The sequence below is a fragment of the Arvicanthis niloticus genome, chromosome 2 (assembly GCF_011762505.2).
Source record: "Arvicanthis niloticus isolate mArvNil1 chromosome 2, mArvNil1.pat.X, whole genome shotgun sequence".
Classification (NCBI taxonomy): domain Eukaryota; kingdom Metazoa; phylum Chordata; class Mammalia; order Rodentia; family Muridae; genus Arvicanthis; species Arvicanthis niloticus.
Genome location: NC_047659.1, coordinates 96,997,008 through 97,022,923, shown reverse-complemented (window position 1 = coordinate 97,022,923; position 25,916 = coordinate 96,997,008). Strand labels below are relative to the sequence as shown.

Below are 25,916 nucleotides of genomic sequence, written 5' to 3'. Positions count from 1 at the left end.
TTAGATATTTTCTGTGAGTGAATGTTCTTGATGTAAAAGCATCCAGAGAGGTTTTATTAAACCCTTAGGTGGCTTCACTGTGATAAGAAAGAGTCAGAGACAATGTCCCACACACTACCACACCCTGCAGTCCTGGCCACTGCTGTATCTCCTGGACAAATGTTAGCAGCAAGCCCTCTCAGTGGGAGTATCTAACAGGCTTTTGCTGGGCATTCTGAAGGTGTGTGTGTGTGTGTGTGTGTGTGTGTGTGTGTGTGTGTGTGTGTGCGCGCCATAGCTCCTGTCCCTCAACAGCAGTAACTCCGACAGCAAGGGAGAGGGCAGAGGGGCATCTGTTTTCACTCACGGCATCACAATCAAGCCCAAGGCTCCAGCAGATTCGCAGACCGCCCTTCGGGAGGGAAGCAGTTCTTTGTAGGCTGGGTGTCACGACCGCCCTCTGGAGCCAGAGTATTAGTTGTTATATGTTCATTGAGCTCTGGTGTACAGATGCCGAAACACGGAAGAGCATCTGACATGCTGTGTCAGTAAGCCATCTCTCCATAGCTCTCCTAACCCTTAAAGGACAAAGAGACCCGCTTCTCACTGTGTTCACACCTTTAAACCGTGACACTCAGTGTGGCTCCTGCACCACTCAGCACCTTCCCACCCAGGGAAAACAAGGTTTCTGAGCATGGCAGCCACCTTGGTCTTAGAATAGTTTACCTTAGTTATGGGATCGAGTTCTGAAATCCCAGCACCAACTCTGAGCTCTAAGTGAACTGTAAGTGACTGTGAACTTTAGGATAAATTGTTGGCTAGCTCTGAACATGCCTTCGAACTTCCTCCCTCGCCCTCTATTTCCCTAGAACACAGGTCTCATCTGCTCCCTTGTGGGGATGAGGCCTCCTCTGTGATCATCATACTCTGGTCCCTTCTTGTCACTCAGCTCAGGGATCATCACAGCTTCAAGGACAACTTCCCTCAGCTCCAATATGGAGCAGCTCCTCCTCACACGCGTGTGCTCTTCACTCTGCCTTGTTCTCACGCTGTCACTATCCAGTCTGCGTTTACACAACTTCCTTCAAGGAGAGCACTAGCCCTCCTTTCCCTTTCCGCACACATTGCTCCAAGTAGACAAGGACTTAGTACACAGCTGGAGGTTCAGAAGTGTTGACTGAATCTTTTTGCTGCTCGTCCTTTTTTTCACAGAACTGCAATTGAAAACAGGCTGAATCAACAGTTACAGGACGGTTACCATAGGGAACACAGAGAGGATCCCCCACTAACATCTCCAGTGACTTGGAGGAATTTGTGGCTATACTGGGTAGAGGCAGCCAGTCAACTTGAGTCTCCAATGCCGGGCCCTATCATCACAGATGACTGATAGTGGCTTATGTCATACTTGGTTTCATAAACGTGCAATTTCTAAAACGAATTGTGTTTTTAAAAAAAGAAACAGAAAGCAGATAATGTAAATAAACTTTTTTCTTTTTTAAGTCATCTTTGTAGAAAAGGCATGCTGCCTACTTTCTGCCTTTAAAAAGCATATGGTTGTGGGGATGGGAGAGTTTTCTCAGTGGTTAGAGCACTTGCTCTTCTTCCAGAACTGTTTGTATTCCAGCACCCAAGCTGAGCAACACAGAACTGTTGCAGAGGATCCAATACCATTTTCTGGCCTTCAGAGTCACCGTATACACACACACACACACACACACACACACAATCCCTCCCTCCCTCCCTCCCTCCCTCCCTCCCTCCCTCCCTCTGTCCATCCCTGTCTCTCTCCATGTCTTTCTGTGCATCTAAAAAAAAAATAAATACTAAATCTTTTAAATGGCTACGTGTGTAGCCTGGGAAAGGAGGCCAGCACTGCCAGGCACTGTAAGGAGGGACGGGAGCCATAAAGCTTCCCTACTTTGGGGACACAACAACCCAGGCCACCCTGAGAGCAATGCATACACAGGACTATGACTTGGGGAACTCTCTCCAGGGGGTCACCCTCACATTTTCAGTATTAACATCCTTTGCTGAACCTGGTACACAGACTTGAAGATTAATCCTTTGGGCCTCAGCCTCCTATTGTTTTCTTGACCTACACAATATATTAAAATTGAGAAATTTACAGAAAAAAAATCAAGATTTCTGATTTCCTTTGGAAAAAAATTACATGTCTGTCAATTCTGAACCTGCTGCCCACATGGTAACCACTGTCTGGTGCTGAGAAGACAACGTCCCACCACTCACCAATGAGGCAGTCTGACGCACATCCGATGGCTGGGAGTGCTGTGGCCACGTGGAAATAAGTATGCATGCCCTATCTCCACAAAAAAGGAAGTGTCAGGAACTGGGTACCTGTCTTCCCATCCTTTACAGGGGTTTGTGTGTGACCCACTGCATCTGTAAGTCATGACAGCAGAAGGAGAGTAGGCAAGCCTCCTCCTTGAGTGGTTTGTCATGACAGAACACTACTATAACTGTTACGACTAAATGCCACACACACACACACACACACACACACACACACACACAGGTACACTGACTGAATTATCTTACGTCATCCTCCAACTTTGGTAGTTTGCATTTCCCAGACACACAAACACAATGAAGCCTTTCAAATATGTGAGGACAACACTCATGTCTCATGTTCTGAACAATGAATGATCTACTCTGTCAGCTCTAATACTAAAGAACCACCAATAACAACAAATGGAGCAGGCATGCTCTTCACTCTCAAGAATTGAATCTACCGGGAAAAACAATTACAAAAGACAAACAATAAAGGCACCAGGAGCAAAGGCACTATTCACAGCTGAGGGAAGGTACAAAGTCAAGCAGGCATCTGGTCTAGGTAAACCTGAAAGCAGAGCCTAGGACAGAGTGGGGTCAGGGGCATGGCTCTCTGGGAGTCAGGGAAGTGACATCACGTGAAAAGATGTGAGTAGCACCGCCATCCATGAGACTGCTGGAGTCCCGTCCCCTGCCAGGTTATACAAGAGAACAGATGCGCCTTAGAATTATCTCAAGAAAAATAGGGAAGAAAGGCATCACACCCTGATCCCTCCATCTTTTGAGTATTGTCTCCAGTGGGGTTAACATCACCGCAGAGTGCCTGGGTGGTGTGAAGGTATTGGTGAGCTCACAAAGCCTTTAAAATCTTTAGGGTTATCTAAAGCCTGCTCTCTGTTAGAACATGAGAAAAGCATGAGGCAGGGCAGACAGTGAGAAGCACTGTCCATGTCATTCCACAGGAAGCTGTCTGATTCACTGCTCTGCAGACACTTTGTCACCTGGTCTGTGCTAGACAGTCAAAAGCCCCCGAGGCTACAGCTCAGCCAGGCAAGAGGGGCCTAGTACCTTTGCTTATCTCTGACCCTAGAGATTGAAATCTAATACTCAGACTTCCATAAAGCAGGCAAGAGCCTCCAGCTCCTCCACACGGATCTCAGAGATCCCACAGAGGAGAGGAAGGCCTCGGGTGCCAAGAAGCCCTCACCGTCTGCCTCTTACACCAGGGAGCATCATGGCAGCCTCACTGGCATGACTCAATCCCAAGCCTCCCTTGTATGCGCCTGCTGCTTTAACTGTGTGTATCTTTCCTTTCAGTATCTCACAGGGTTGGGATTGAACCCTGGGCCCCATGAACATTAGCCAAGTGTTGTACAACTGAGTTACACAGGGAATCCACCCCTCTGTTCCTGAATAGCATTTCCTGGAATGGCTGCAGACCTGAGCCAGGGTCTGCTGCCATGCAAGGGAAAGCTGGCCCTTCTCAGTGTGCATAGTTTCTCCATGTTGTCCCATGCAGTGTAAAGCATGTGCAGCACAAGAGAACGCAGACTGTTGTCTCCCAGTGGACAAGCTAGACCGTAATACCATCCATAGCCTAGATGCAGACTTGATATTAGGATAATTAAAACAAAAGAAATTAATATGCTGGTCTGAAAGAAGTAGGAATCTTTCTGACACTCTCATACTCTCCATTGTCTGGGTGAGAGGCTGGGAAGCTGCATGCATTGGCTGAGTTCTCTCCAGCACAGAAAGCCCCAGTGGGCTAACCAGTTGCTTGTCACCAAGAACAGAAGTTCAGAGGTAGACATTACAAACTGCTTCAGAGTCCTTTCCATGCTCTCTGTCTCTCATGCAGTAAAGTGGCAATTCTCTACTCGAAGGCATTGACTCTGCACCACTGAAGCATATAATGGAAAAACACTATATAATCCCTATTGAAGTAGGACTGTGGTTTTAAATTTATTTTCCTAGTAATAATATTTTTCATAAATATGAAATGGTCAAAGCCACACAAAATAGACTGCTGTTTTCAGTCACATTAGTACCCCATTCCCATGCTGCAAAGACTAAATTAAATTAGCATTTTATACTCAAAGAGAAAAAAATATTAACTACCTGCTTTTAAAAAGCAAAACCACCAATGAAGAAAATATACATGCACTTCAAAAAAAAAAAAAAAGCCACATTAATCTGTGGAAAACTGCATTCCAAGAGGCATTTGTGAATAGTTTAAGACCCATACCATAATGCCACTTTGCCCACGGACAGTAATAGCACCACATGTGGAGAGCTCTGTAGGAGCCAGCACTGTCAGCTTCAGAATGAGGCTTCCTCTCTGGCCTTCAAGCCTTTGCTACAGTCACCCTCAACTTGTATGTATGTGACGCTCCAGCACTCATGTCCCTGTAACATGACAGAGCCCTCTCTCCTGCCTTTCCATTCGATAGTCTTTGGATTCTCACCATCTCATGTCTGGAGCACTGCATCACCTTCTGCCTGTGTTCCTTCTCCTCACTAATCAGCCTACACTCCCCCTTTTGAATATTTCAGTCCACGAAACTCTAGCACATTTCCATCTCCAACCAATGAAGACTCTCTGTGCCTTCTTCAATCCTTTGTTACTTCTGACAAGAGGATGTGACACCTTCCTCACCCTACCTGAAGCATTCATTCCACTGTCCACAGAGTCCCAGAGAGGACGCCCAGCATCTGTACCCAACACACTCATTCTGGAAAGAGCCCTTGCACTTCTTTCAGGATCTGCCCAGGCACCAGCTTCCATGGAGCTCTCCAAGATGTAAGAGTCAAAGGTGGCTCTTCCACCTCTCCACAGCGCCTTAGGATCCTGCATCCCTTTCTATCTGTAGTCACCATGCTGGTTGGGGGAAGGGACTGAGGTTTCTTTGCTCTCAGAACCTAATAGGATTTCTCAAACCCTGCAAGGTCTCAACAAACACCATCTTGTTCCTGCTCATCTAAAGCCCCTTAGATGGGCCACATTTAATGTTTTCTGTCTTTCTCTTGGAAAAATAAGTGCCTCCTCACTAACTTCCCAGAATTTCCCTACATCTTGGTTCTTGGGAAAATGAGAGACATCATTTCAAAAGAAGCAGAGGGAATCAGGAAGGAGGTGTGTGGGCAGTACAGCTGTGGAAGAGGGGCTGAGAAGCAATGCCACCTGTGCCTACAGCCAGCCTGTTCTTCTGCTTTGTCAAAACGGGGGTGTGTGGAGAGGCAGATCACTGCATTAGCTTTTTCTGCTAATTAACAGGAGATTATGGGAGGGAAACGTAAGAAAATACAACTGAGAGGCACAAAGGAAAAATCAGTGACTACCTGAGAATTAAGTAGCATATTTCCATCAGGTATTTTTTAAATTATTATTACTACTGTCTTCCCCAAAACAATCCCAAGTTAAATGAGGACTGTGCTGGCAGGGCTGACCGCAGCTGCACAGTGCTTAGAAAACAGTCCCTCAGTTGATAATTTGCTAAATGAAGGAATAAAATTCTAATAAATGATAGCTAAAGCAACATAAATGCTGGCACTGGGCACAGGGTACCTAGAGTGAGTGCCGCTACCCATGTGCTCTTCCAGGCCAGAGTCCAAACTTCCTGTGACAAATCTGAAAGACTAGGGTGTGTAGAGGCATGCCCAAAGACACACCCCTATGCTGTATACAAACTTTCCAAACTACAGGGAGGCATAAGAAAGATAAAGATGATTCCCTTTCAGAACCAACTGATGAGATGCCCTATTGTCTAAGTATTTATAATATACATGGTAAAATCCTGAAAGGGAGGGCAGAGACGTGCTCTGGGGACACCCAGGACCAAAGTGGGAGGTGAGCACACACAAGTATGTCTGCTTTGTCTGTGTGCTTCCCAAAGGAATATTCTGTGGACACTGTAGGCATGGCCCCTCCCTTTATTAGACTTTCTGATTTCCTGTGTCCCACTTCAGCTTCCTCCTCGATCTCCCCATTCCCTTATAAAACACATAGCTTGCTATTTCTTGTTACTTACATAGAATTTTGTACTCCTTCTTGACACACAATTTCTATGCCAGATATACTGATTTCTTATGCAAGTAGTCTCCGACCTTTTTTGCTTGTCCCAAGACTGGTGATTGACAGAATAAAAATGAACACTTTTGCTATCTCCTGCTTTAATCTACCCTGAAGATGACAGCAACAATTGTCCTCAAAGGCATTTCTTTAAAAACTATATAAACTTCTGCTCTGACTGTGGAGCAATGGCCTAAACCTAAATGTGGTTAGAACCGCCAGTGTCCACACTGACACAGTGAGAAGTTGTTTTCTTGTTAATATTTAGGGGGAACCTATCGAACGTCACCAGATCCATTCATAGTACCCAGATGGATGCAAATGACATGGCGCTGGGAAATTGTGCCCAGCTGCTAACTAAGAGGGAGATTTTTGTATGCTGAAGCTAAGCACTTTGAAAAATAGAATAAGCCATAGGAAAAGAACACCAAGGCTCAAAGATGTTTTCCTGGACCATGCCCGACTACTAGAATGATAGACTGCTGTAAAGATGACCCCAAGACTGGGAACAAATGACAGGCTGCCAGGACTAACAAGTCTTTCATGAGCCAAGTGCAGAGAACTCTGTTAAAAAAAAAAAAAAAAAGTAATCCCCATGTCCCAGGGCCACTTCCAAACATTGGATCCCGTGCTGAAGGAGTATGGGATGAAGTCAGAGGCTAGGGCTGGGCTCACTCAGCCTCTTCTTGCAACAGGCTAAGTCCCCTCCACTCAGTTTCCTCATCTGCAACATAAGGATTATCATTTGCCTCAAGCTGAGAATCACAGAAGATGGTATGTGTGAAGATTTGAACTGTAAAGTAAGTCCCCAGCTGCCTTGTATCTGTGAGGGTTCAGTTGCTGCTGCTGTTCACCAGCTCTAGCTTGCCTCCTAAGGAGGCTTGTGCCAGGGCCATGTACATGATGAAAAGTCATGATTATTACCTTGGACCAAAACCCAAACAAGACAGCAACAGGTCAGTGCTTTACAAGTGTGTGATCACAGGCAAAGCTGGTCTTGCAAGCAATGAAATGAGTGTCCAGTTCACCACAGTGCAGCCATCAGCCAGTACATCCCCACCCAGAGCATTAGGACACTCCCAAAACAAATGCTCCCAGTTAATTCTCCCTTTTGTAAGCTGAACCCAAGCCAACTAGCCCATTCTTACCTCGGGGCCCACCTTCTTCATGGATATCTGTTTCTTGATGTGGGTTATTGCCACTGTCCTGTGTGTAGTACTGTACACATTTCTTCCAGTGTCTTGCATCTTTCCCTTTCATCATGCTTTGCTAAACAGCCTTCTGAACTAAGTGTGACCTCTGAGCTTCCAGGAGCCCAGACCATGAAAGTGTACACAACTAGATAAACGCTAGTGCATTCAATGCCCAGCAAATACTTAACTACTCCTAAATGTTAGTCTACAGCCATTTCAAACACCTAAAGGATTTCAGGATTTTCCTTCAGAGTGTGTGTTTAATTTTAATGGCTTCTGCACATTTCTAAATCTAATTACTAGGAATCTGGAAAAAAAAAAAAAACGACAATTGCGCGTGTGCCTTTGGAGATCTGGCTGGGTTAGCAGAAACTCCAAGCCACTTTGCTGGGGAAATTAGTTCAAGTCAAAACGAGGCATGTCAGAGTGTAGGCACCTCTCGAGAGGGCAGTGGCACCTGCCCTCTGCCAGGGGCAGCTGTTACCCTTGCCTCCAGGAATAAAATCTGAGTATAGCGGCCTCAACAAGAGTCCCATCTTCCCAGTGGTTAAGAAAAGGCTTGCTTAAGGTTGGAGAGCAAACAAAGCAGCAACTTAGGAGGATATGCCAAATAAATACAAAAGATTCGGGTCCTCAAAACACCTGGAAAACTAGCTGGAGCCAGATGACTAAATTTAGAAATTCAATCAAATAAGAATAATCTAGATGAATCCAGAATCAATGTGCTAAGTTGTGTCCCTAGTTTTTAAAATATAATTCAGTAAATAAAGGGGAAAAATCTCTTGAGGATTGTGTAAGTACAAAATAAATTAATTCATCCAACAGAGACAATGGGTGTAAACAAGTGTTAGTAAATCATTAGTACAAAATTATAGGAAGGGATCCATAGAGGAAGTGGAACTGTTAGTTTGGATACAGGTAAAATGAAGCAGTCATCTATTTTTATAAAAATATTTTTCTTTAAGGGGAATACTTTAAATAGTTAAATAATATTAATCATCAATTTTCCTCTATTTTCCAAGGAGTTTGGAAAATTAACTAATTTAAACAATGGTAGAAGGAGAGGAGAAACAACAGAGAAATACAGAAAGAAAAACAGTCGGGGTGACAGAGAGTTCAGGGGAGCCTGGATTTTGTTGAGCTTTCCATAAGTGATTTTTTTTTCCAGAAAAGGGTAACACCCATAAGAAAAACTGTTATTCATGACTGCCAGCCTGAGGTGAGACTTCTGAGCAGTAAGGACACGGGCTAGCTCAGGCAACGGTCTTCATGCTCTGCTCGGGCTCAAGAGGTAGATGGAAAAGAAGAGACAAGGGCTGCCTGAGATGAAGCATGTTGAGGCAGTTGGGGAGTGGGGAGCCCCCAAGGACTCAGAGGCTTCAGGGAAGCTCACCATGGAAAGACCAAGACAAGAGCATCATTGCACCTCCAACTCCCTCACATTTCACCAGTGACTCCCAAACCACACCATTTCATTCAGATATGTACCTGTTTTGCATTTTTATTCAGGCACTAGGGGAAAAAAGGTGACAGAAAGAAATGAATTTGTCACCTTGTCTCCCCTAATTACTTCTCATGCGGCATTCTTAACATCCCTTGGGCTTTCCTTCTATTCCCTTCCCTCCGTCTTTGTCTTCTTTCCTCCTCCTCTTCCTTCTTTTCATCTTCCTCCTCCTCCTCCTCCTCCTCTACCTCCTCTTCTTCTACCTCCTCTTCTTCTTCCTCTCTCTCTCTTCCCTCTCTCCTTCCCCCCTTCTCCCTCCCTTTGTCCCTCACCCCTTCCTCCAACATCTGCAGCCGACTTCTCTTCTGCAATCCTGAGAGGCTAGCCATCACTGACGCTTTAACTCTTGAGTGTAAAGTAGTAACCTAGTTTATGAATGGGCATCCACGCCAATCCAGGCCCACAGGCCTGCTACCTTTCACTGCATGCTGTGCCTCCTGGCACATGCTCACCAATACTTGACCCCTGGAGTCTCCTTGTCTTTGTTCAGCCTCTACTCTGTCTAGAGTTGCCTAGCACCCTCTCAGACTGGTGAGTGCACATCTTTTCTACAGGAACCAGCTCAAATTCAAGTCTCCTTCTTCTGAACTAAAGCCACCCATCTCCTTCCATCTCCTCCAGGCTCCCAGGGCTCCTGATAAACATCCTGATTCTAGCAAGTCCTTGGCAGACTTGTGTGGCAGTTACCATGTGAGATACCAAGTTACTGGAAGGTAGAGACTGTGTCCTACTTGCCCCAGCCAATCTGCCAGGTTAAATTAGACAATGGTCAAAAGAGAAAGTCAGAGTTGCTGGATACCCTCCCTTCCAATGCTCTTCTCAACTTCTTCATTTAATAAACTTTAAAATGTTAATTAGTGTGTACAATAATAAACTCCTTTATGACATTTTCCTAAATGTTTGTCACTGTGCTTGGTTCATGCCAGCCCCTCATTACCCTCTCCTATCTCTCAGCCTGCTGGTCCCTCTCCTCCCCTTAAAGAGCTCATGTCTGCTTCAGTGTCACATATGTTTGTAAATGTAGATCCCACATGTGAGGAGAAATGCACATAGGAAGCACACATACGCTCGGCACACGTAATTATGAAAGCTTTGTTGAGGCAGGTCTGTCTGGCTCTGCCTCCTGCACACCGCTCCAAGCACTCTGCTGCCTGGGCATCTCTGGCAGAGCCCTCTTCATGCCTCTGCCTGAGATTTATCTGCTCTCCAATTCTTGGTAGCTGTTATATGCTTAGTAAAGCCAGCGAGACTTCACTTTTCTGATCTCCCAAATGGACCTCCATGGCCACACTCATCTCTCCAGCTCTAAGCCCTGTTCGTGTACATTGTACAGCTGCTCCTAGGGGAACGCGAATTCTGCCTCTTTTTGTGGCAAAATGGAGAAAACTTGAGTCAACTGCTTTTCTGGAGTAAGAATCAGCAAGCTTTTCCTACAAAGGGCCAAATAGGAAATATCTCGGGTTTTGTGGCTACTCAGTCTCTGTCACACTCAGCTCTTGTAGAACCAAAGAACCATAGCAAATACATCATTGTGGTCTAGCAAAAACGCCTTACAAAAACAGGTGGCAGGCTTGCTTTGGCTGGCAGTCTAGTGTGCTCACCCACTTCTAGAGAGTGAATCTGAGCTTGGACTAAAATAGACAAAAGAATGTTAGAAACCAAAACTCAGCCCCTGCTCTCAAAGCATCCCCTTATCGTGTCGCAAAGCTATCATAAGTCGAAGCTATAAGACAGTACTTTGGTGCCAGTTCTTATGGCACAGGCCTATAATCTGAGATCTGGAGACTGGGACTAGAGAATCCCAAACTCCATATTGGCTAACTTAGATTACATGATGAATTCAGAACCTCTCTGGGCAACTTAGTGATACCTTATCTCAAAAAACTGAAAATCAGATTTATCTGCTCTTTAACTCTTAGTAGCTGCTACATCCTTAGTAAACCCAGTGAGACTTCTCTTTTCTGTTGTCCTAAGTAGACTTCCACGGCCACACTCATCTCTCCAGCACTAAGCCCTAAAGTTGTAGGTCAGTGATACAGCACTTGCTTAGCATGCACAAAGGCCTGGGTTCAACTCTTAGTACCACAAAAACAGATATATGAGATATTTTATACATATATATATATATGTGTATATATATATGATAGACAGACAGACAATATATGAAATTAGAATTCCATAGCAAGCAATCAGTAAGCAGTTGTATAGTTAAACTGAATGGCACAGTGGAACAGGGCTCTGAGCTAGAACTCTTGCACCAAACTCTTCCTCCCTAGTTTCTTCTCGTGCAAAATTAAATATCAATTAGATTTCCAGGTCCTCAGCTTCCCACAAATAGAAAACCTTTCCTTCTAAGAGGAATAGCCTCTCCAAGACTTGGCATGATAGGCTCTCTCCAAAATATAACCCATTCCTATCTGTTCCTGATATCATCAGATAAAAACAGCATTGTTTAAAGGCAGCCAGCAAAAAAAAATAAAAGTAATAACCTGTCATTTTTGCATTTTGCAGGCTACAAACTTCAACCGAGGCAGTAAAGACCTTCTGGTGTTCCAGAGTAATATTAGAGCAGTTATGAGCAATGCGCTAACCTACATCGTTTTATATCAATGATACGACTGGAAAGCAAACAGGAAGAAATAAACACAAAAAGAGAGGGAATTACAAAGCTGAGAGCCTCCTGAGGGCAGTAATTGTTGTTTATCTGTGTGGACACAGAATGCCTGCTATACACAAGAAATGTTTGGTGATAAATGAATAGGCGGGAACCTAGAAAATCCAGTTAGCCAAAGCACACACATTCTCCACACTCCTTAAAGCATGATTTTAAATCAGTAGTACCCATGGGGAAGTTTGGAAACTTCCATCTGTTTGTGGCAAATGGGGCATGCCATTCTTTGTCGGGCAGACTCACCATCTTGAGTATCTGGACTCAGGATTTGGGTGCGGAGTTCCTCCAGGCTGATTCCCAGGCACCTGCAGATCTCCTCCCGGCTGTAGGGCTCAGCATGAAGGGCATCCTCTGTGACCAACAGCATCTCTTCCAGACTAATCCCTAGTTTGCTTTGTACTTCCTCTAGCCGCAGGACATTATCCCATTGTAAGCCTTTGTGTTTAGCAAGGACCTGCAAGTTCAAGCCAAGACAGAAGTTAAGTTTTACTTCAGATTTCAATGTTCTGTTTTAGTTACATTCAACTTGAACTTTTTTTTTTTTTTTCCATTCAAACTATACAACCTTCCCACTATTGCTCGGAAATGCATTGTGGCCTCAGATGTTTGGAATTAAATATGCCTGTATATCAGTCACTTAAAACATATGCACTGCAAACGCATGCTGGAGCATGTGGGTGTGTACACAATTCTTCATTCCTGTTTCTGTTCGTCACCTCTATTCCTTAGGCAGAGGTCCCCAACCTGTGGGTCACAACCCCTTTGGGGGTTGACTGAATTTTTCACAGTGGCTGCCTAAGACCATCGGAAAACACACACATTACTTTTCATAACAGTGGGAAACTTACAGTAGCAACAAAAATAATTATCTGCGTGGGGGAGGGTCACCACAACATGAGGAAATGTATCAAAAGCTCAGAGCATTAGGAAGGCTTAGAACCACTGCTTGAGAGCTATTCTTGAATAGTTTCACTCTTTTATCTCTATTCAGACAATCTATACTTCATCCTTCTGTATAAAGTCTGGAGAAAACTATTCAAACTTCATTTGACCTTAGTCCTGGAATGTATTCTGCAGCCTTAATTCTATTAAAATACTCCGTTTATCATGGGTGTCTTGAAAATGGCTAATGAATTTAAGTATTTGAGTATTTAGAGTCAAGTGTCACCTTTTAAATAAAAATCTCATAGGCGATCCTATGAAAATCCCTTCATTAGGTCCCTAGTAGTAGTACATCTCTATGTTCCTTCACCCTCCAGAAAAAAGCTTGGCTTCCAGTTATATCCTGAGGTAGCCCCACAATCTGATGGAAGGCCTGGAATCTTCCTAATCTTCCTAGTCAGGTCCAGTCATGGGAGTCCTAACCCAGAATACATTTCTTTCATTATCCCTAAGCCACTGACACTGAAAAATAATGAAAGCTCTTGTTTCTCTGAGGTCTGAAGAATTCATTGTTTGGATGTGAAAACAGCAGGTACAAAAATAAAAACCCAGAGAGATAGGACATTAGTTGTCAATAAAGTGTGCATCGGGTTCGCTCTTCCGTTGTATTGATTTGCTTTTTCTTTATTTAAAAAACTTCATTTATAGAATATATTTTGATGTTTTCCCCTCCAAAACCTCCTCCCAGATTCTTCCCACCTCCCTACCATCCAGCTTCAAAAACCCCTACAAAATGAAAATCAACAACATCAGTAACACAGAAACTGCCAACGCAAAACAAAGCAAAACAAAAACAAATGAAACAAAAAGCCTACATAAAAACCATGGCATTTGTGCTGGCTACTACTCCTGGTCATAGAGCCTGTTTGTGAATATGGTTCATAAGTGGCAGTGAGTATTAGTCACAGATAGCTTCTTGGTTAGCAGGGAGGAGCCATGTCACTACCCCTCTTCAATGCTGGGACCCTGTCTACCTTGAATCTGTGCAGGTTGTGTGCATGCTGCCAGTCTCTGTGACGTCACGTGTGCATCAATCTGGAAGACACTGTTTCATCTGAGTCCTCTACCAGCTGGCTCTTACAATCTTTCTGCCTCTCTTCCACACAGATCTCTGAGCCTTAAAGGAGGGTTTGATGAAGACATCACATTTAGAACTGAGTCTGTCACTTTCTGCATACTGTCCAGTTATGGGTGTCTGTGTTAATTCCCATTTACTGCAAGACAAAAATTCTCTGATATGGGCTGAGTAAAGCACTGATCTCTGGATATAGATGTATGTAATTAAGAGTCATTTTATTAATGTGTTCCTTTAGCAGAGTAATGGTAGGTTTCCCCTTAGGCCCATGACCTGTCTAGTGTCAGGTTCTTGGCACTTTTAGCAATAGCAGGGATAGGCTCTGTTGCAAATGGAGAAGGTCTTAGATCCAGTTTTCTAAAGTGGTGGGTTACTCCTGTAACATGAATGCAACTATTGCACTGTTGTAGGTGGCAAGGTTTGAAGATGGGTGACATTGATGACTACCTTTCTCCTCTGGAAGTGTTTAGAGCACCTTCTAGTGCCATAAATACTACTTAGTAGAGGTGAGTCTTCTAGTTGGGCACCAGAACACTGTTGAGGTCCACTCTGCCCCACACCTTGGGGCCACTATGTTGCTGTCCACACTGCCTGACGAGTTGGGGCTAAGTGCTCTTGTCAAGAGAGAGAGTGGGGAAAGAAGGGGAAGAGACGTGAAGAATGGAGACAAACCAGACAGTGTGACAAAGTCTCGTTTCTCTCGTTTCTCGTTTACTGTCTCCTCCTTATTGCCTCCTCCTCTCTTATTGCCTCCTCCTCTCTTATTGTCTCCCCTCTCTCTTATTGTCTCCTCCTATTGCAAGGAAATCCTGGGTATTTATAAGCACAAGCAGGGGCACACAGCTAAAGACTCTTTACCACGTGCAGCATGCAGCTGGGGTCACTAAACAACAAAACAAGATATGTGGGATAAACAAGATGTTTGTCAGAGTGTGCTCAGCTGTTGTAGGCTGTTGAAAACAAGTCTCTTGTCAGGGTATATGGCTCTAGATGGCTGCAAAGTTGATAGCTGCTTTCTGCTAAAAGTCAGCTCCCAACAGAACACTACTTCATCAAATGTTCTATGGCATAAATAAGTGTTTTCAGAAATAGGACCTTACACTCAGGTTATAGAGAGCAAGCAATAGTGTTGGCAATAGCCCATGATGTTTGGGGGAGGTTCCACAGTACCCCTTTAGTCAGTGACTCAACATGATGTAACACATTCCTAGCACTGAAGGATTTAATACAATGTCTACTTGGGACACTGTCACCACTATTATTTGGTGACCCACTTGGATTTCTTTTATATATGTTTACATGTTAGGAACTTCTATGGTAGGTTTCCAATAGTTGTTCCAATGTCCTTTAGTGTTAGTTGTCCCTCCCCATATTCCCTCCTTTACCATCCCCCTTTTTCCTCCCTTCCCTCTTCTTCCATCCCCTCCCTATTTAATCCTCCCAGTCTTGATTCCCCTTTATCTCTCCATAACACTGTATTTTATTTCCTCTTCCTTGGAAGAACCTCTTGTTCTCCATGGTCCCTTACTAGGTACCTGACCTCTGTAGTTATATAGCACACATTTTGAAAGCTTAAAAGCTCACATCCACATATGAGAGAAAATATACAATATTTGTCTTTTGGAGTCTGGGCTATCTCAACTCAAGATTATGTTTTTCTAGCTCAACCCATTTACCCAAAGATTTCATTTTTCTTAACAGCTGAATAATATCTGTTTGTGTAAATGTATCACATTCTCATTATCCATCAGTTGGTGGACATTAGGCTCTTTCCAATTTCTGGCTCTTATGATTACAGTATCAATGAACACAGATAAGTGTCTCTGTAGTAGGATATAGAGTCCTTTGGGGTATATGCCCAAGAGTAGTATAGCTTGTTCTTGAGATAGATCTATTTTTGGCTGAGGAATCTTACACTGATTCCCACACTGATGTACAAGTTTACAATTCTACCAACAATGAATAATTGTTCCTCTTGTTCCACAACCTTGCCAGCATGTGATGTCACTTGTTTTACTGACCTTGGCTATTATGACTGGAGTAAGATAAAATCTCAAAGTAGTTTTAATTTGCATTTCTCTAATGGCTAAGGATGCTGAACATTTCTTTAAGTGTGTCTTAGCCATTTATGGCTCATCTTTTGAGAACTCTCTGCTTAGTTCTGTACCCCATTTTTAATTGGGTTATTTGCTTTTTTTTGATGATTTGTTTTAGTTCAGTTTTTCTTTCTTTTTAGAAAAGATGCAGGACTTACCAAAAGATGGTTGTAAGTTTGGTTAGAATTGCTCACTTCTGAAATGTTACTAGCTAAAGTTTTCAAACGTGTTAATAATATTTTTTGAAATCCTGGCTCATATACTTGAAAGGGATGATTTTAAAGGAGAACTGGGAACAGAGACAATACAATTGTTTTTCTGTTCAATTATTTCACAGAACAGGGTATCATTTTTTTTCTTTTCAGTTTTTGTTCCTCTTTTCTATTACTTTTATTGAGTTTGTTCTTTAACAATTTCACACATGTATAAAGTTCCCTCTGATCAGTGTAGCCCCAACCTCTCTAATCTCCCTCCCAGTCCTATTAAACCTCCCTTCTCCCCACAAGTCCTTCTCCCATAATCATGGCTTTGTTTTTTCTTGTTCTGTTTTTGTCTTTGAGTTTAACTAGGATCATCTGTGTGACCATGGATGGGGAACTACTCACTGGAGCCTGGTCGAGCCTCGGAGCAGCACACACCTGAAAACAATGACTGCCTTTTCACCAGAAACCACCAGGAGCATTTCAGCCTGAGGATAGGACACCAGGAGTTTCTCCTAATCCATTATTAACTGATGATAGGCCCAGTCTTGTAAAGGACCACTGCGGGCAGCCAAAGTTGCTATGAGGTTATGACTTCTTTGACTATGCCAAATTTCATAGTTCTCCTTATCTTCCAGTTCCTACGTTATTTCTACCTCCTCTTCAGCAAAAATGTCTATGCCTTAGAAGTATTAGTATAAATGTCCAGTTTAGGGTTGAGTACTCAACTGTTGCATATTCTTAATACCTTGAAAACTCACGAGTCTCTGCAGAGAAGCAGCTCTGCTTATGGCTGGAAATAACATTTGTCTACAATTCCTCCTAAATGAATTTTTTGAAGGCAGCTTAGTACCATAACAATTTAGCCAAATAACAGCAGTAGGTTCACCTGACTTCCTCAGCCACAAAGTTTTGGCTAGATTTTCAGTACTAGGCATACATTCCCTCTTGTGGAGCAAGCCTCAAAGCCAATCAGAGAGTGATGGGTTACTCCCATAACAGTTGTGCCACTAATACGCCAGTGAGCACATCTTGCCTGACATGGTCAAAGAATTCACCGCTGAGTAAGACTTGATGCTTATTGTCCCCCCAGACTCCTCACAATAGTCTGTCTGTAGAGTAACTTCCAGGACTATGAAAGCTAGCAGGCAGGAAAGAAGCCTCAAGTTCAGCTAGATGACTATGGTTAGTAAATTTTTAAAAAGGACAGCATGAAGTTGGGAGAGGACAGGGAGACAGGGTGGGAGCACTAGTTGGTAGTAGTGGATAGATATGATCAAAGTCTATTGTATAAATGCATCACATTTTCAAAGACTAAATTTAAAAATATTACTAAGAAAAGTGAGAGATAAAAGGGAAAGAATAAAGAGGAAGGGGAAATAAAAAGCACTTTCCTAAGATCGTTCCCATCTCCACCTTTACTTGAACCAGTTGTGTTGTCCTAGACACTTGGAAAAACACCCTGCCCAGCAACTTGTGTGACCATTCTGCAAGGCATGCCTACAGCCCCCAGGCTGCTTCCAAAGGGAGCCTCTGCACTGCTTTTCCCTGTAGGCAGAGGTACTAATACGAAGAGGTGTGATTCAATCCAGCGGTTATCACAGTTTGCTGTTAGGCATTTCACTTTCAGCTAATGGGTATGCTGAGCCAAGACGGTGTGCATTGCATGAAAGAATGAACTCTCTCACTGCTCACAACCACAGCTGCATAACCATAACATAACCATAACAGTGAGCTGCTGTGTTGCTGAGAGGGAGCAAAATGGGAAAGCCACTTAAGCCCTTAGAAATTTGGCTCAGGAGTCAGAAAGATGACTTGCAGATGAGGGTGGGTGAGATCACTTGCTCAGGGATAGAACCTAAGGAGGGAGTGTGTCACTGCTAACTTCATGGCTGGTACACTTTGCACCTGGGTGGCAGGGGTATGAGTCAAGGCTGCAGGTCATTTCCTCATAGCTTAGAGATAACAGGTCTTCAACATTCACTATTCCCTTTCACCACAGCACACATGGGGGCTTCACATCACATACTGCTTCAGAGAGGGTCCTGAGCAGGCAACAGTGCTTTGTCCCCAGTGATGGAAAAGGTAGGAATAAGCAGGTTAGGACTCCATCCCGAACCACATTGGTGAGTTTTCCCTCTAAGCAGGCCCTGAGGCAAGCTGATGAGGGACAGAACTTGTGAGGCAAGTACGGCTAAGGACCAACAGAGAAGTGTGAAGTGACTTCAGAGACTGGGATGTAGAAACCTCAGCTGTGTCTGTCTGAAAGCAAGACAAAGGCTGTTTTCCATTGCTCACAGTCATCACTCATTGGGCTGTTCTCAGGGTATGAACTTCCTAGTACTTACAGGGTATCTTAGCTACAAACTAAAATACTAAGCACTCTCCTCTATCAAGAAGACTCCTGCTGACAATGGCCAGGGCTCTAAGAGAAGGCATGGCACTGAAAGGATATGGACCCACTTTAGGGGCACAGCTGTCAGAATTCACTTCTCCAGCTTCCTTATCCCATTTAGTAGTACTAGCCAATCAGTGGCGAAAGCATGTAGCCTTCTCTTCTTGCCTTCATGGGCACCAGGCACACAGATATACATGCAGGCAACAAACCCATGTAAATAAAATACAAATTTTAATTTAAGAAAAATAGATAGATAGATAGATAGATAGATAGATAGATAGATAGATAATAGAACTGGCATGTATTCCCACAACCACTTTTGATCATATACCCAGAGGACTCTAACTCGATATACTACAGAGATACCCTGAACATCCATGTTTACTGCCATACTAGTCACAATAACAAAGAAACAGGCCAAGCCAAGGTGTCCATAAGTAGATGAATAGATAAGAAAATGTAGTACATATATGTAATGGGCTTTTCTTCAAACATAAAGAAAAAATGAAGTTAACAGCATTTATAAAGGAAAGGATGAAACTACATAACAATATGTTAAACGAAAAGGGCACACACAGAAAAACAAATACATGTTTCCTCTTGTATGTAAAATATTGATTTAAATGTGTGTATGCATGTTGAAAACCAGAAAGAGGATCGTGGGAGGAGAGGAAGAAACGTCTTAAGTGGGGAAATGAATTATACATGATATGAAAGCAGAGGGGAAAATTATTTGAGGAGGGAGAAAAGGAACCAGTAATATGGGGTAGGAAGAATGAAGAGTGGAGGAGGAGGAAGGAAGGAAGGAAGGAAGGAAGGAAGGAAGGAAGGAAGGAAAAAAGGAAGGAAGGAGACTGCCAAAAAGAAAAACGAAAAGCCAATCCTGGAAAGCATTGTTTACTCGGTTTGGTGAAGTTTTCCTTCTTTGTTTCTGTTTTGAGACAGGCTATCACTCTGTAGCTCTAGCTATCCTAACTCATCACCCCAAGAACTGGGGTCACAGTTTCCCCCTGTCTGTGTCTCTTCCTTTGTATCCTGCCTCTCTGATGCTCTATGATCCACTTCTCTTCAACTAAATGATGTGTTTCTGCTACCAATGAAATATTTCTTCAAAGCTCCTGCGGCAGCATCAATGGCCTCCCTACTGCTTGCAAGGTCAGTGTAGCACTGAGGGCTCCGTCCCTTTCCAGGTCCACTGCCCAGGCCACTCTGCCTGTCCCTCTGCCTCTTTACTGTAGTTTGAACTCCCTGTGTTCTGCCAATGACATTCAGTAGAGTCCTGGCAGAGCATGCTCTACTGAATACACAGAATGAGTGAAATTGACCACAGTCTTGAGTATCTGGGTTTTCTGCTCAGATTCAAGGAAATTGTCAAAGCCTCTAGAATACTGTGCCAACTTCTCAGCACATTCTACCACCAGTCAAAGAACCAGTTCCATACTGACCACAAACTGACAGGAGCTGAAGAACTTGGCTAAGTGATGGCACCCAGCCAAACAGGCCTTCCAAAGAATCACTGTATATTTTTCTTGAAAGGTCATGAAAGCTTTCTACCTCACTGCTTCTCATATTGCCAAAAAGAGCTGAGATTATGTAGCCAAGCTGTTCTATAACCTCCCAGGGCGACCATCCACGTGACTGCCCATAGCATTGAGTATTGGCGTCACATATTTTATCCCTCAATATAACAGACATACAATATTTCTGGAAAAATTTAAGCCATGAAATATGTATAAAATATGAAAAATTTTGTGCCCACTAAAGATTCCTGGTCATTTTGTTAATTTAAGAACATAAAAATGTGCTTCACTTAAAAGTATCATTTACGCAAGCAATGGTTATAAATCTCTATTGAGTTTGCTTCAAATGTTTTTCATTTTAGTTCAAATGCTCTACACGACTCCAACTTTTAATGAATCTAAATCAATTAGTTTTTGAAAGCTGATGGCGAGAAGGAGTCAGAGGGAGAAAAATTCAGAGGGGAAGGCACTGTCGGTATTACAACAAAATGAATAAAAATCACCTCGAAGGTTTGTTGTGCTTCCTTCAATAACTAGGTAAGAAAGAAACTCAGACACACAAGAGTACTGTAGAAAGACAGGGCATACGTAAAGAGTGTGCTAGCCCTCACAACCCTGCTCTGTGGCTTTCTTTCTAATGCATCATTTTCAAACTTTCCTGGTTAGCCATTCTCCAGTCACTCAAAGCAAGTCTATCCAGGTTAAATAAGCATCCTGGCAATTTTTACCTGAGAGTCTATTTCTTTATTTAATGAAACCATTTCCAAATAAAAATGAAATTCTGGGCCTGAGCACTGAGCAGATCCCGGGCAGCAGCTCTGCCCCCAATCTCACAGAACCCCGAGGAATCGGGCCTCCCAGGAGCTCTAACCCTTAGGTAAGAAGACAGCAACACACGCCCCAAACAGGGAGTAACTGGGACCCACTAGGACCCAGGAAGTCACTCCTGGCCCAGAGCACTGGTTCCTTCCTGTCTGCACCTGAGCACTGAGCAGATCTTGGGCCCCAGCTCTAACCCCAGTAGTAACACCCACCCCACACAGTTCTGATACAACCAAGATAATAGTAAAGACAGGTTCCAGTCAGAGACAGGGCAGGTAGCACTAAGGAGATCTAGATGGCAAAAGGCAAGCACAAGAACATAAGCATCAGCAACCCAGGGTACTTGGCATCATTAGAACCTAGTTCTCCCACACAAGAAAGTCCTGAATTCCCCATATCACTAGGAAAGCAAGATTCAGATTTAAAAATCACTTCTAATGATGATGATAGAGGACTTTAAGAAGGACATAAATAACACTCTCAAAGAATTTGAAGAGAACACAGGTAAACAGGTAGAAGCCCTTAAAGAGGAAACACAAAAATCCCTTAAAGAACTACAAGAGAACACAACCAAACAGGTGAAGGAATTGAACAAAACCATCCAGGACAGAAAAATGGAAGTAGAAGCAATCAAGAAATCACAAAGGGAGACTATCCTGGAGATAGAAAAACTAGGAAAGAAATCAGGAGTCATAGAAACAAGAATCACCAACAGAATACAAGAGATAGAAGAGAGAATCTCGGGTGCAGAAGATACCATAGAAAATACCAACACAACTGTCAAAGAAAATGCAAAAATGCAAAAAGTTCTTAACACAAAATATCCAGGAAATCCAGGACACAACGAGAAGACCAAACCTAAGGATAATAGGTATAGATGAGAGTGAAGATTCCCAACTTAAAGGGCCAATAAATATCCTCAACAAAATTATAGAAGAAAACTTCCCTAATCTAAAGAACGAGATGCCCATAAACATACAAGAAGCCTACAGAATGCCAAATAGACTAGACCAGAAAAGAAATACCTCCCATCACATAATAATCAAAACACCAAGTGCACAAAACAAAGAAAGATTATTAAATGCAGTAAGGGGAAAAGGCCAAGTAAAATATAAAGGCAGACCTATCAGAATTACACCAGACTTCTCACCAGATACTATAAAAGCTAGAAGATGCTGGACAGATGTCATACAGACCCTAAGAGAACACAAATGCCAGCCCAGGCTACTATACCCAGCAAAACTCTCAATTACCATAGATGGAGAAACCAAGATATTCCACGACAAAACCAAATTTACACAATATCTTTCCACAAACCCAGCATAACAAAGGATAATAGCTGGGAAAGCTCCAATACAAGGAGGGAAATTATACCCTAAAAAGAGCAAGAAAGTAACCCTCTTCCAACAAATCCAAAAGAAGATAGCCACACAAAGATAATTCCATCTCTAATAACAAAAATAACAGGAAGCAACAATCACTGTTCCTTAATATCTCTTAACATCAATGGACTCAATTCCCCAATTAAAAGACATAGGCTAATTGACTGGATACATAAACAGGACCCAGCATTTTGCTGCATACAGGAAACCCACCTCAGTGACAAAGACAGATTCTACCTTAGAGTAAAAGTCTGGGAAACAATTTTTCAAGCAAATGGTCCTAAGAAACAAGCTGGAGTAGCCATTCAAAAATCTCCAGCTGGAGAACACAAAGGGAAGGACTCATGGCTCCACCTGTATAGGTAGTTGAGGGTGGCCTTGCCAGGCATCAGTGGAAGTGGAGGGCCTTGGTGCCTGAAAGTTTGGATTCCCTAGTGTTGAGGAATTTCAAGAGCGGGAGGCAGGAATGGGAAGATGGTGGGAGCACACCCTCATAGTAATTGGAGGAGGGGGGATGGGGTAAGAGGTTAGGCATCAGTGGAAGTGGAGGGCCTTGGTGACTGAAAGTCTGGATTCCCTAGTGTTGGGGAATTTGAGAGCAGGGAGGCGAAAATGGGAGGATGGTGGGAGCACACCCTCATAGAAACTTCCAGAATTATATGGATTAGACATGACAGAGGCAGGCCACCAGAAGACTAGATTCCAGAATTCAAACAAAAAATTATCTTGATACTAAAATTTTGTTTTGAGAATTGTATATTGAAGAATACACAGCGTTGGTGTATCTACTCATCAAGCAAGCTGAGCAAACCTGCTCAATCCTCTGATATCCTGGAATTCCAGCTGGATGCAGTGAAGACACAGTATCCGATGCTTATCAAGTTACTCTTCCCCCGCCCCTCTTCTAAAATCTAAACACCCATAATCAGCTTGAAGAAGTTAATGAAGAGTCATCGCCCCATTCCCTGGGCTTGGGGACTAAAGTGGTTAATATTGGGCTGTCTTTCTAGGGAAAAGTAGTGGTTTTGTTGGAACAGGGAGGATTAGCTAGGATTTATTGCATAGCCATAAGCTATTGGTAGAAATATGTATAATTGTTATTAAGATGAAGTTATAATTTCTTAAATGGTACAAAATTTACTTTGATTTCAAATTTAAGGTTTTCATTGGTACGAGCTTCTTATTGATATAAAAGTGAGATTAATATTGTTACTCTTGTAGGCATTGTGCCTATAGAACACATTTAGGAATACAAGGCTTAGACCCAGTCTTTCTTTAACTTTTTTTAACTGATTTGAGATGGTTAGCCTGTGAGTTAAGGGCCTATAGCAAATTCATGGCTCTGAGTTTATTGTTAGGGTGTTTTCTATATTTATTTAGAAATAGCTGAGAGGAATTAACAGACATCAGTCCAGATTGCCTTACATGGATAGTTGGTTTTCAAAACATCAGAAGTCCACAGAATTGACGTTACAAACATTTCTGTATTAATGTTCATTTTGATTAGAGACCTGTCTGCTCCTGACAGCTTCCTGTCTTGGATTCTAAGAAGAAATTGAACATCTTTGGAGTCACTCCAATTGTGGTCAGACAGCCACTAGGCAAGAATTGCCTCTTTTCATCTACAGACAAATCACTGATCAGAAAAGGACACACTTGCGGAGTAGTTGACTGATTATATCTGCCAAAACAGAGTAATCAGCCCTTAATAATTCTGCATCACTAGGTCTGTCAGATGATCCTGGGCCAGAAGGCTGAAGATCAGATGCTCCAACGTTTTGTAGTATAGGGACTGTCCAGGCGTTCAGTAGTCTCTATAAATTGGCTAAGTTTTAGAAGCTATGCTTTGTGCTTCTCATAATTTCAGTTAACTCAGTCATTCTGGATTTCTGACGGGGTTAAAAACTTATAGTCTCATAGCCAATCCTGGCTATTTACTTTGAGAGAAAATATTTTAGAGGATGGTTTTCAGCTGACATTCATTCTGAAGCCAAGAAAAAAAGCCAGGTTCAGAACTAAGTCTTTTAGTTAGGAGAGATGACAGAGGTTCTGATTAGTCAACAAAATGATGGACTGGGTATTAGGTCTATCTTGTACTTTACTGACACAAATTGGTATAGTTATGCTCTAATTTTATTTTGAGAGAAAAGTTTTATTTTAACAGGAAGGGTGATATGTAGGAGGAGCTAAGGTGGGAGGAGTGCGGAGAGGAGGAGGAGAAGGAGAGGAGGAGCTAGGTGGAGAAAGAGAGAGAGAGAGAGAGAGAGAGAGAGAGAGAGAGAGAGAGAGAGAGAGAGAGAGAGAGAGGCGGATGTTCATGTGTCTCCATCAGTCAAAGATAGTTGATATATCTAGGTTGGGTATTGGGTTACATTTCTGATTGTATGGGCATCTTGATACTGAGCATTACCAAACTTATAAAGCCTTTGATTAACATTTTAAAAATTGTATAAAAGCAGAAAGAAGAAGGGGGCATGGGATAAGGGTTTTCTAGGGAGGAGAAATGGAGAAAGGGGGATGGCATCTGAAATGCAAACAAAATATCCAATAAAAAATAAATTAAAAATGAAATTCATTTCTGTGCTGCCAACAATGGAGAAATGGATCCATGCTGTAAGGCTGATATGATTAACAGACTCAACTTATGTTCCTAAGCAAAAACAGCCACACAGCCACATCTCTGCGTGTGGCCTGTAAGACTGGCTTATCTTCATCCCCTCTTTTCCAGAAGTTTAGACTTAGATTCTAGATTCACAGAAATGAGATTTAGAATATATTCTCCACTGTGATGAAGTTTCAGCTTTCTTTTTTCCACACCGTAAAAGAGAAGATTCTTAGAGAATTTGATACAGTTTTTTGTTTTGTTTTTAGTTTACAATATCTAATAAAATATAAATGCTATGTAAGTATAGTAGTGAGTATACATAAGTACATATAAGTGTATAAATGAGTAGTGTGGGTGTGGTCCCTACACTTACTCCCACCTAAATACGCATACATAACATTCAGACGCTATTATTTGCACAAGACAGCAAACATCTAATGTTTTTGTCTTTGTGAGCCTGGGTTCCATCCATTTCCTTGCAGATTTCATGGTTTCACTTCTCTTTACGGCTAAATAAAATTCATTGTGCATCTGTACCACCACATTTTGTTACCCATCCATCTGTTGAAGGATAGTTAAACCAACTCTGTTCTTGCTACTGTGAGTCGAACAGCAATAAGCACAGATGTGCAGGTGTTTGGCAGCAGCTGCACCAATTCACTCCCCAAGCCCATGGCAGGGAGTGACTAAGGTTCTCTCTTCCCCCACATCCTTGCAAGCACCTGTCAGTCATTTCTTGATGATAGCTAGCCTGACTGGGCTGGGGTTAAATCACAAAGTATTTTTATTTGAATTTTTCTGATGGCTAAGGATGTTGGACATTTAGAAAGACATTTATTGGCCATTTGTACTTATTTGAGAACTGTCTGTTCAGCTCACTGGCCCACTTACTTATTGGCAAGGGTTTTAATGTTTTTCAGTTCTTTATTTTAGCTGTCTCTTCACTCTCTGGAGTATGGCTACCAGAAGTTCTCTCCCATCCTGGAGGCTTTCTGGTCATTTTGCTGTTACTTTTTCTGTAGAAAAGTATTTTAATTTCATACAATCCCATTTGTCAATTTAGGGAAACCAATTCCTGTGTTATTCAGGGTTCTATTAGAACTAGAAATAAAGCTAGAAACGTCTTGCTTAAGCCTATACCTGGAAGCATTTTCCCTTATCAGTTCCAACA

General features: G+C 42.7%; 1 protein-coding gene across 3 annotated transcripts in view; it reads right to left on the bottom strand.

Moving 5' to 3' along the window:
- The window catches only part of Galk2 (galactokinase 2), a 106,015-nt gene that overhangs the window by 12,965 nt on the left and 67,134 nt on the right, over window positions 1-25,916 (bottom strand). For all 3 annotated transcript variants that reach the window (XM_076929681.1, XM_034495025.2, XM_076929682.1), the window contains exon 8: window positions 11,949-12,159. In XM_076929681.1, coding sequence (XP_076785796.1) covers window positions 11,949-12,159 — 211 coding nt within the window. The remainder of the gene's footprint in view (window positions 1-11,948; window positions 12,160-25,916) is intronic.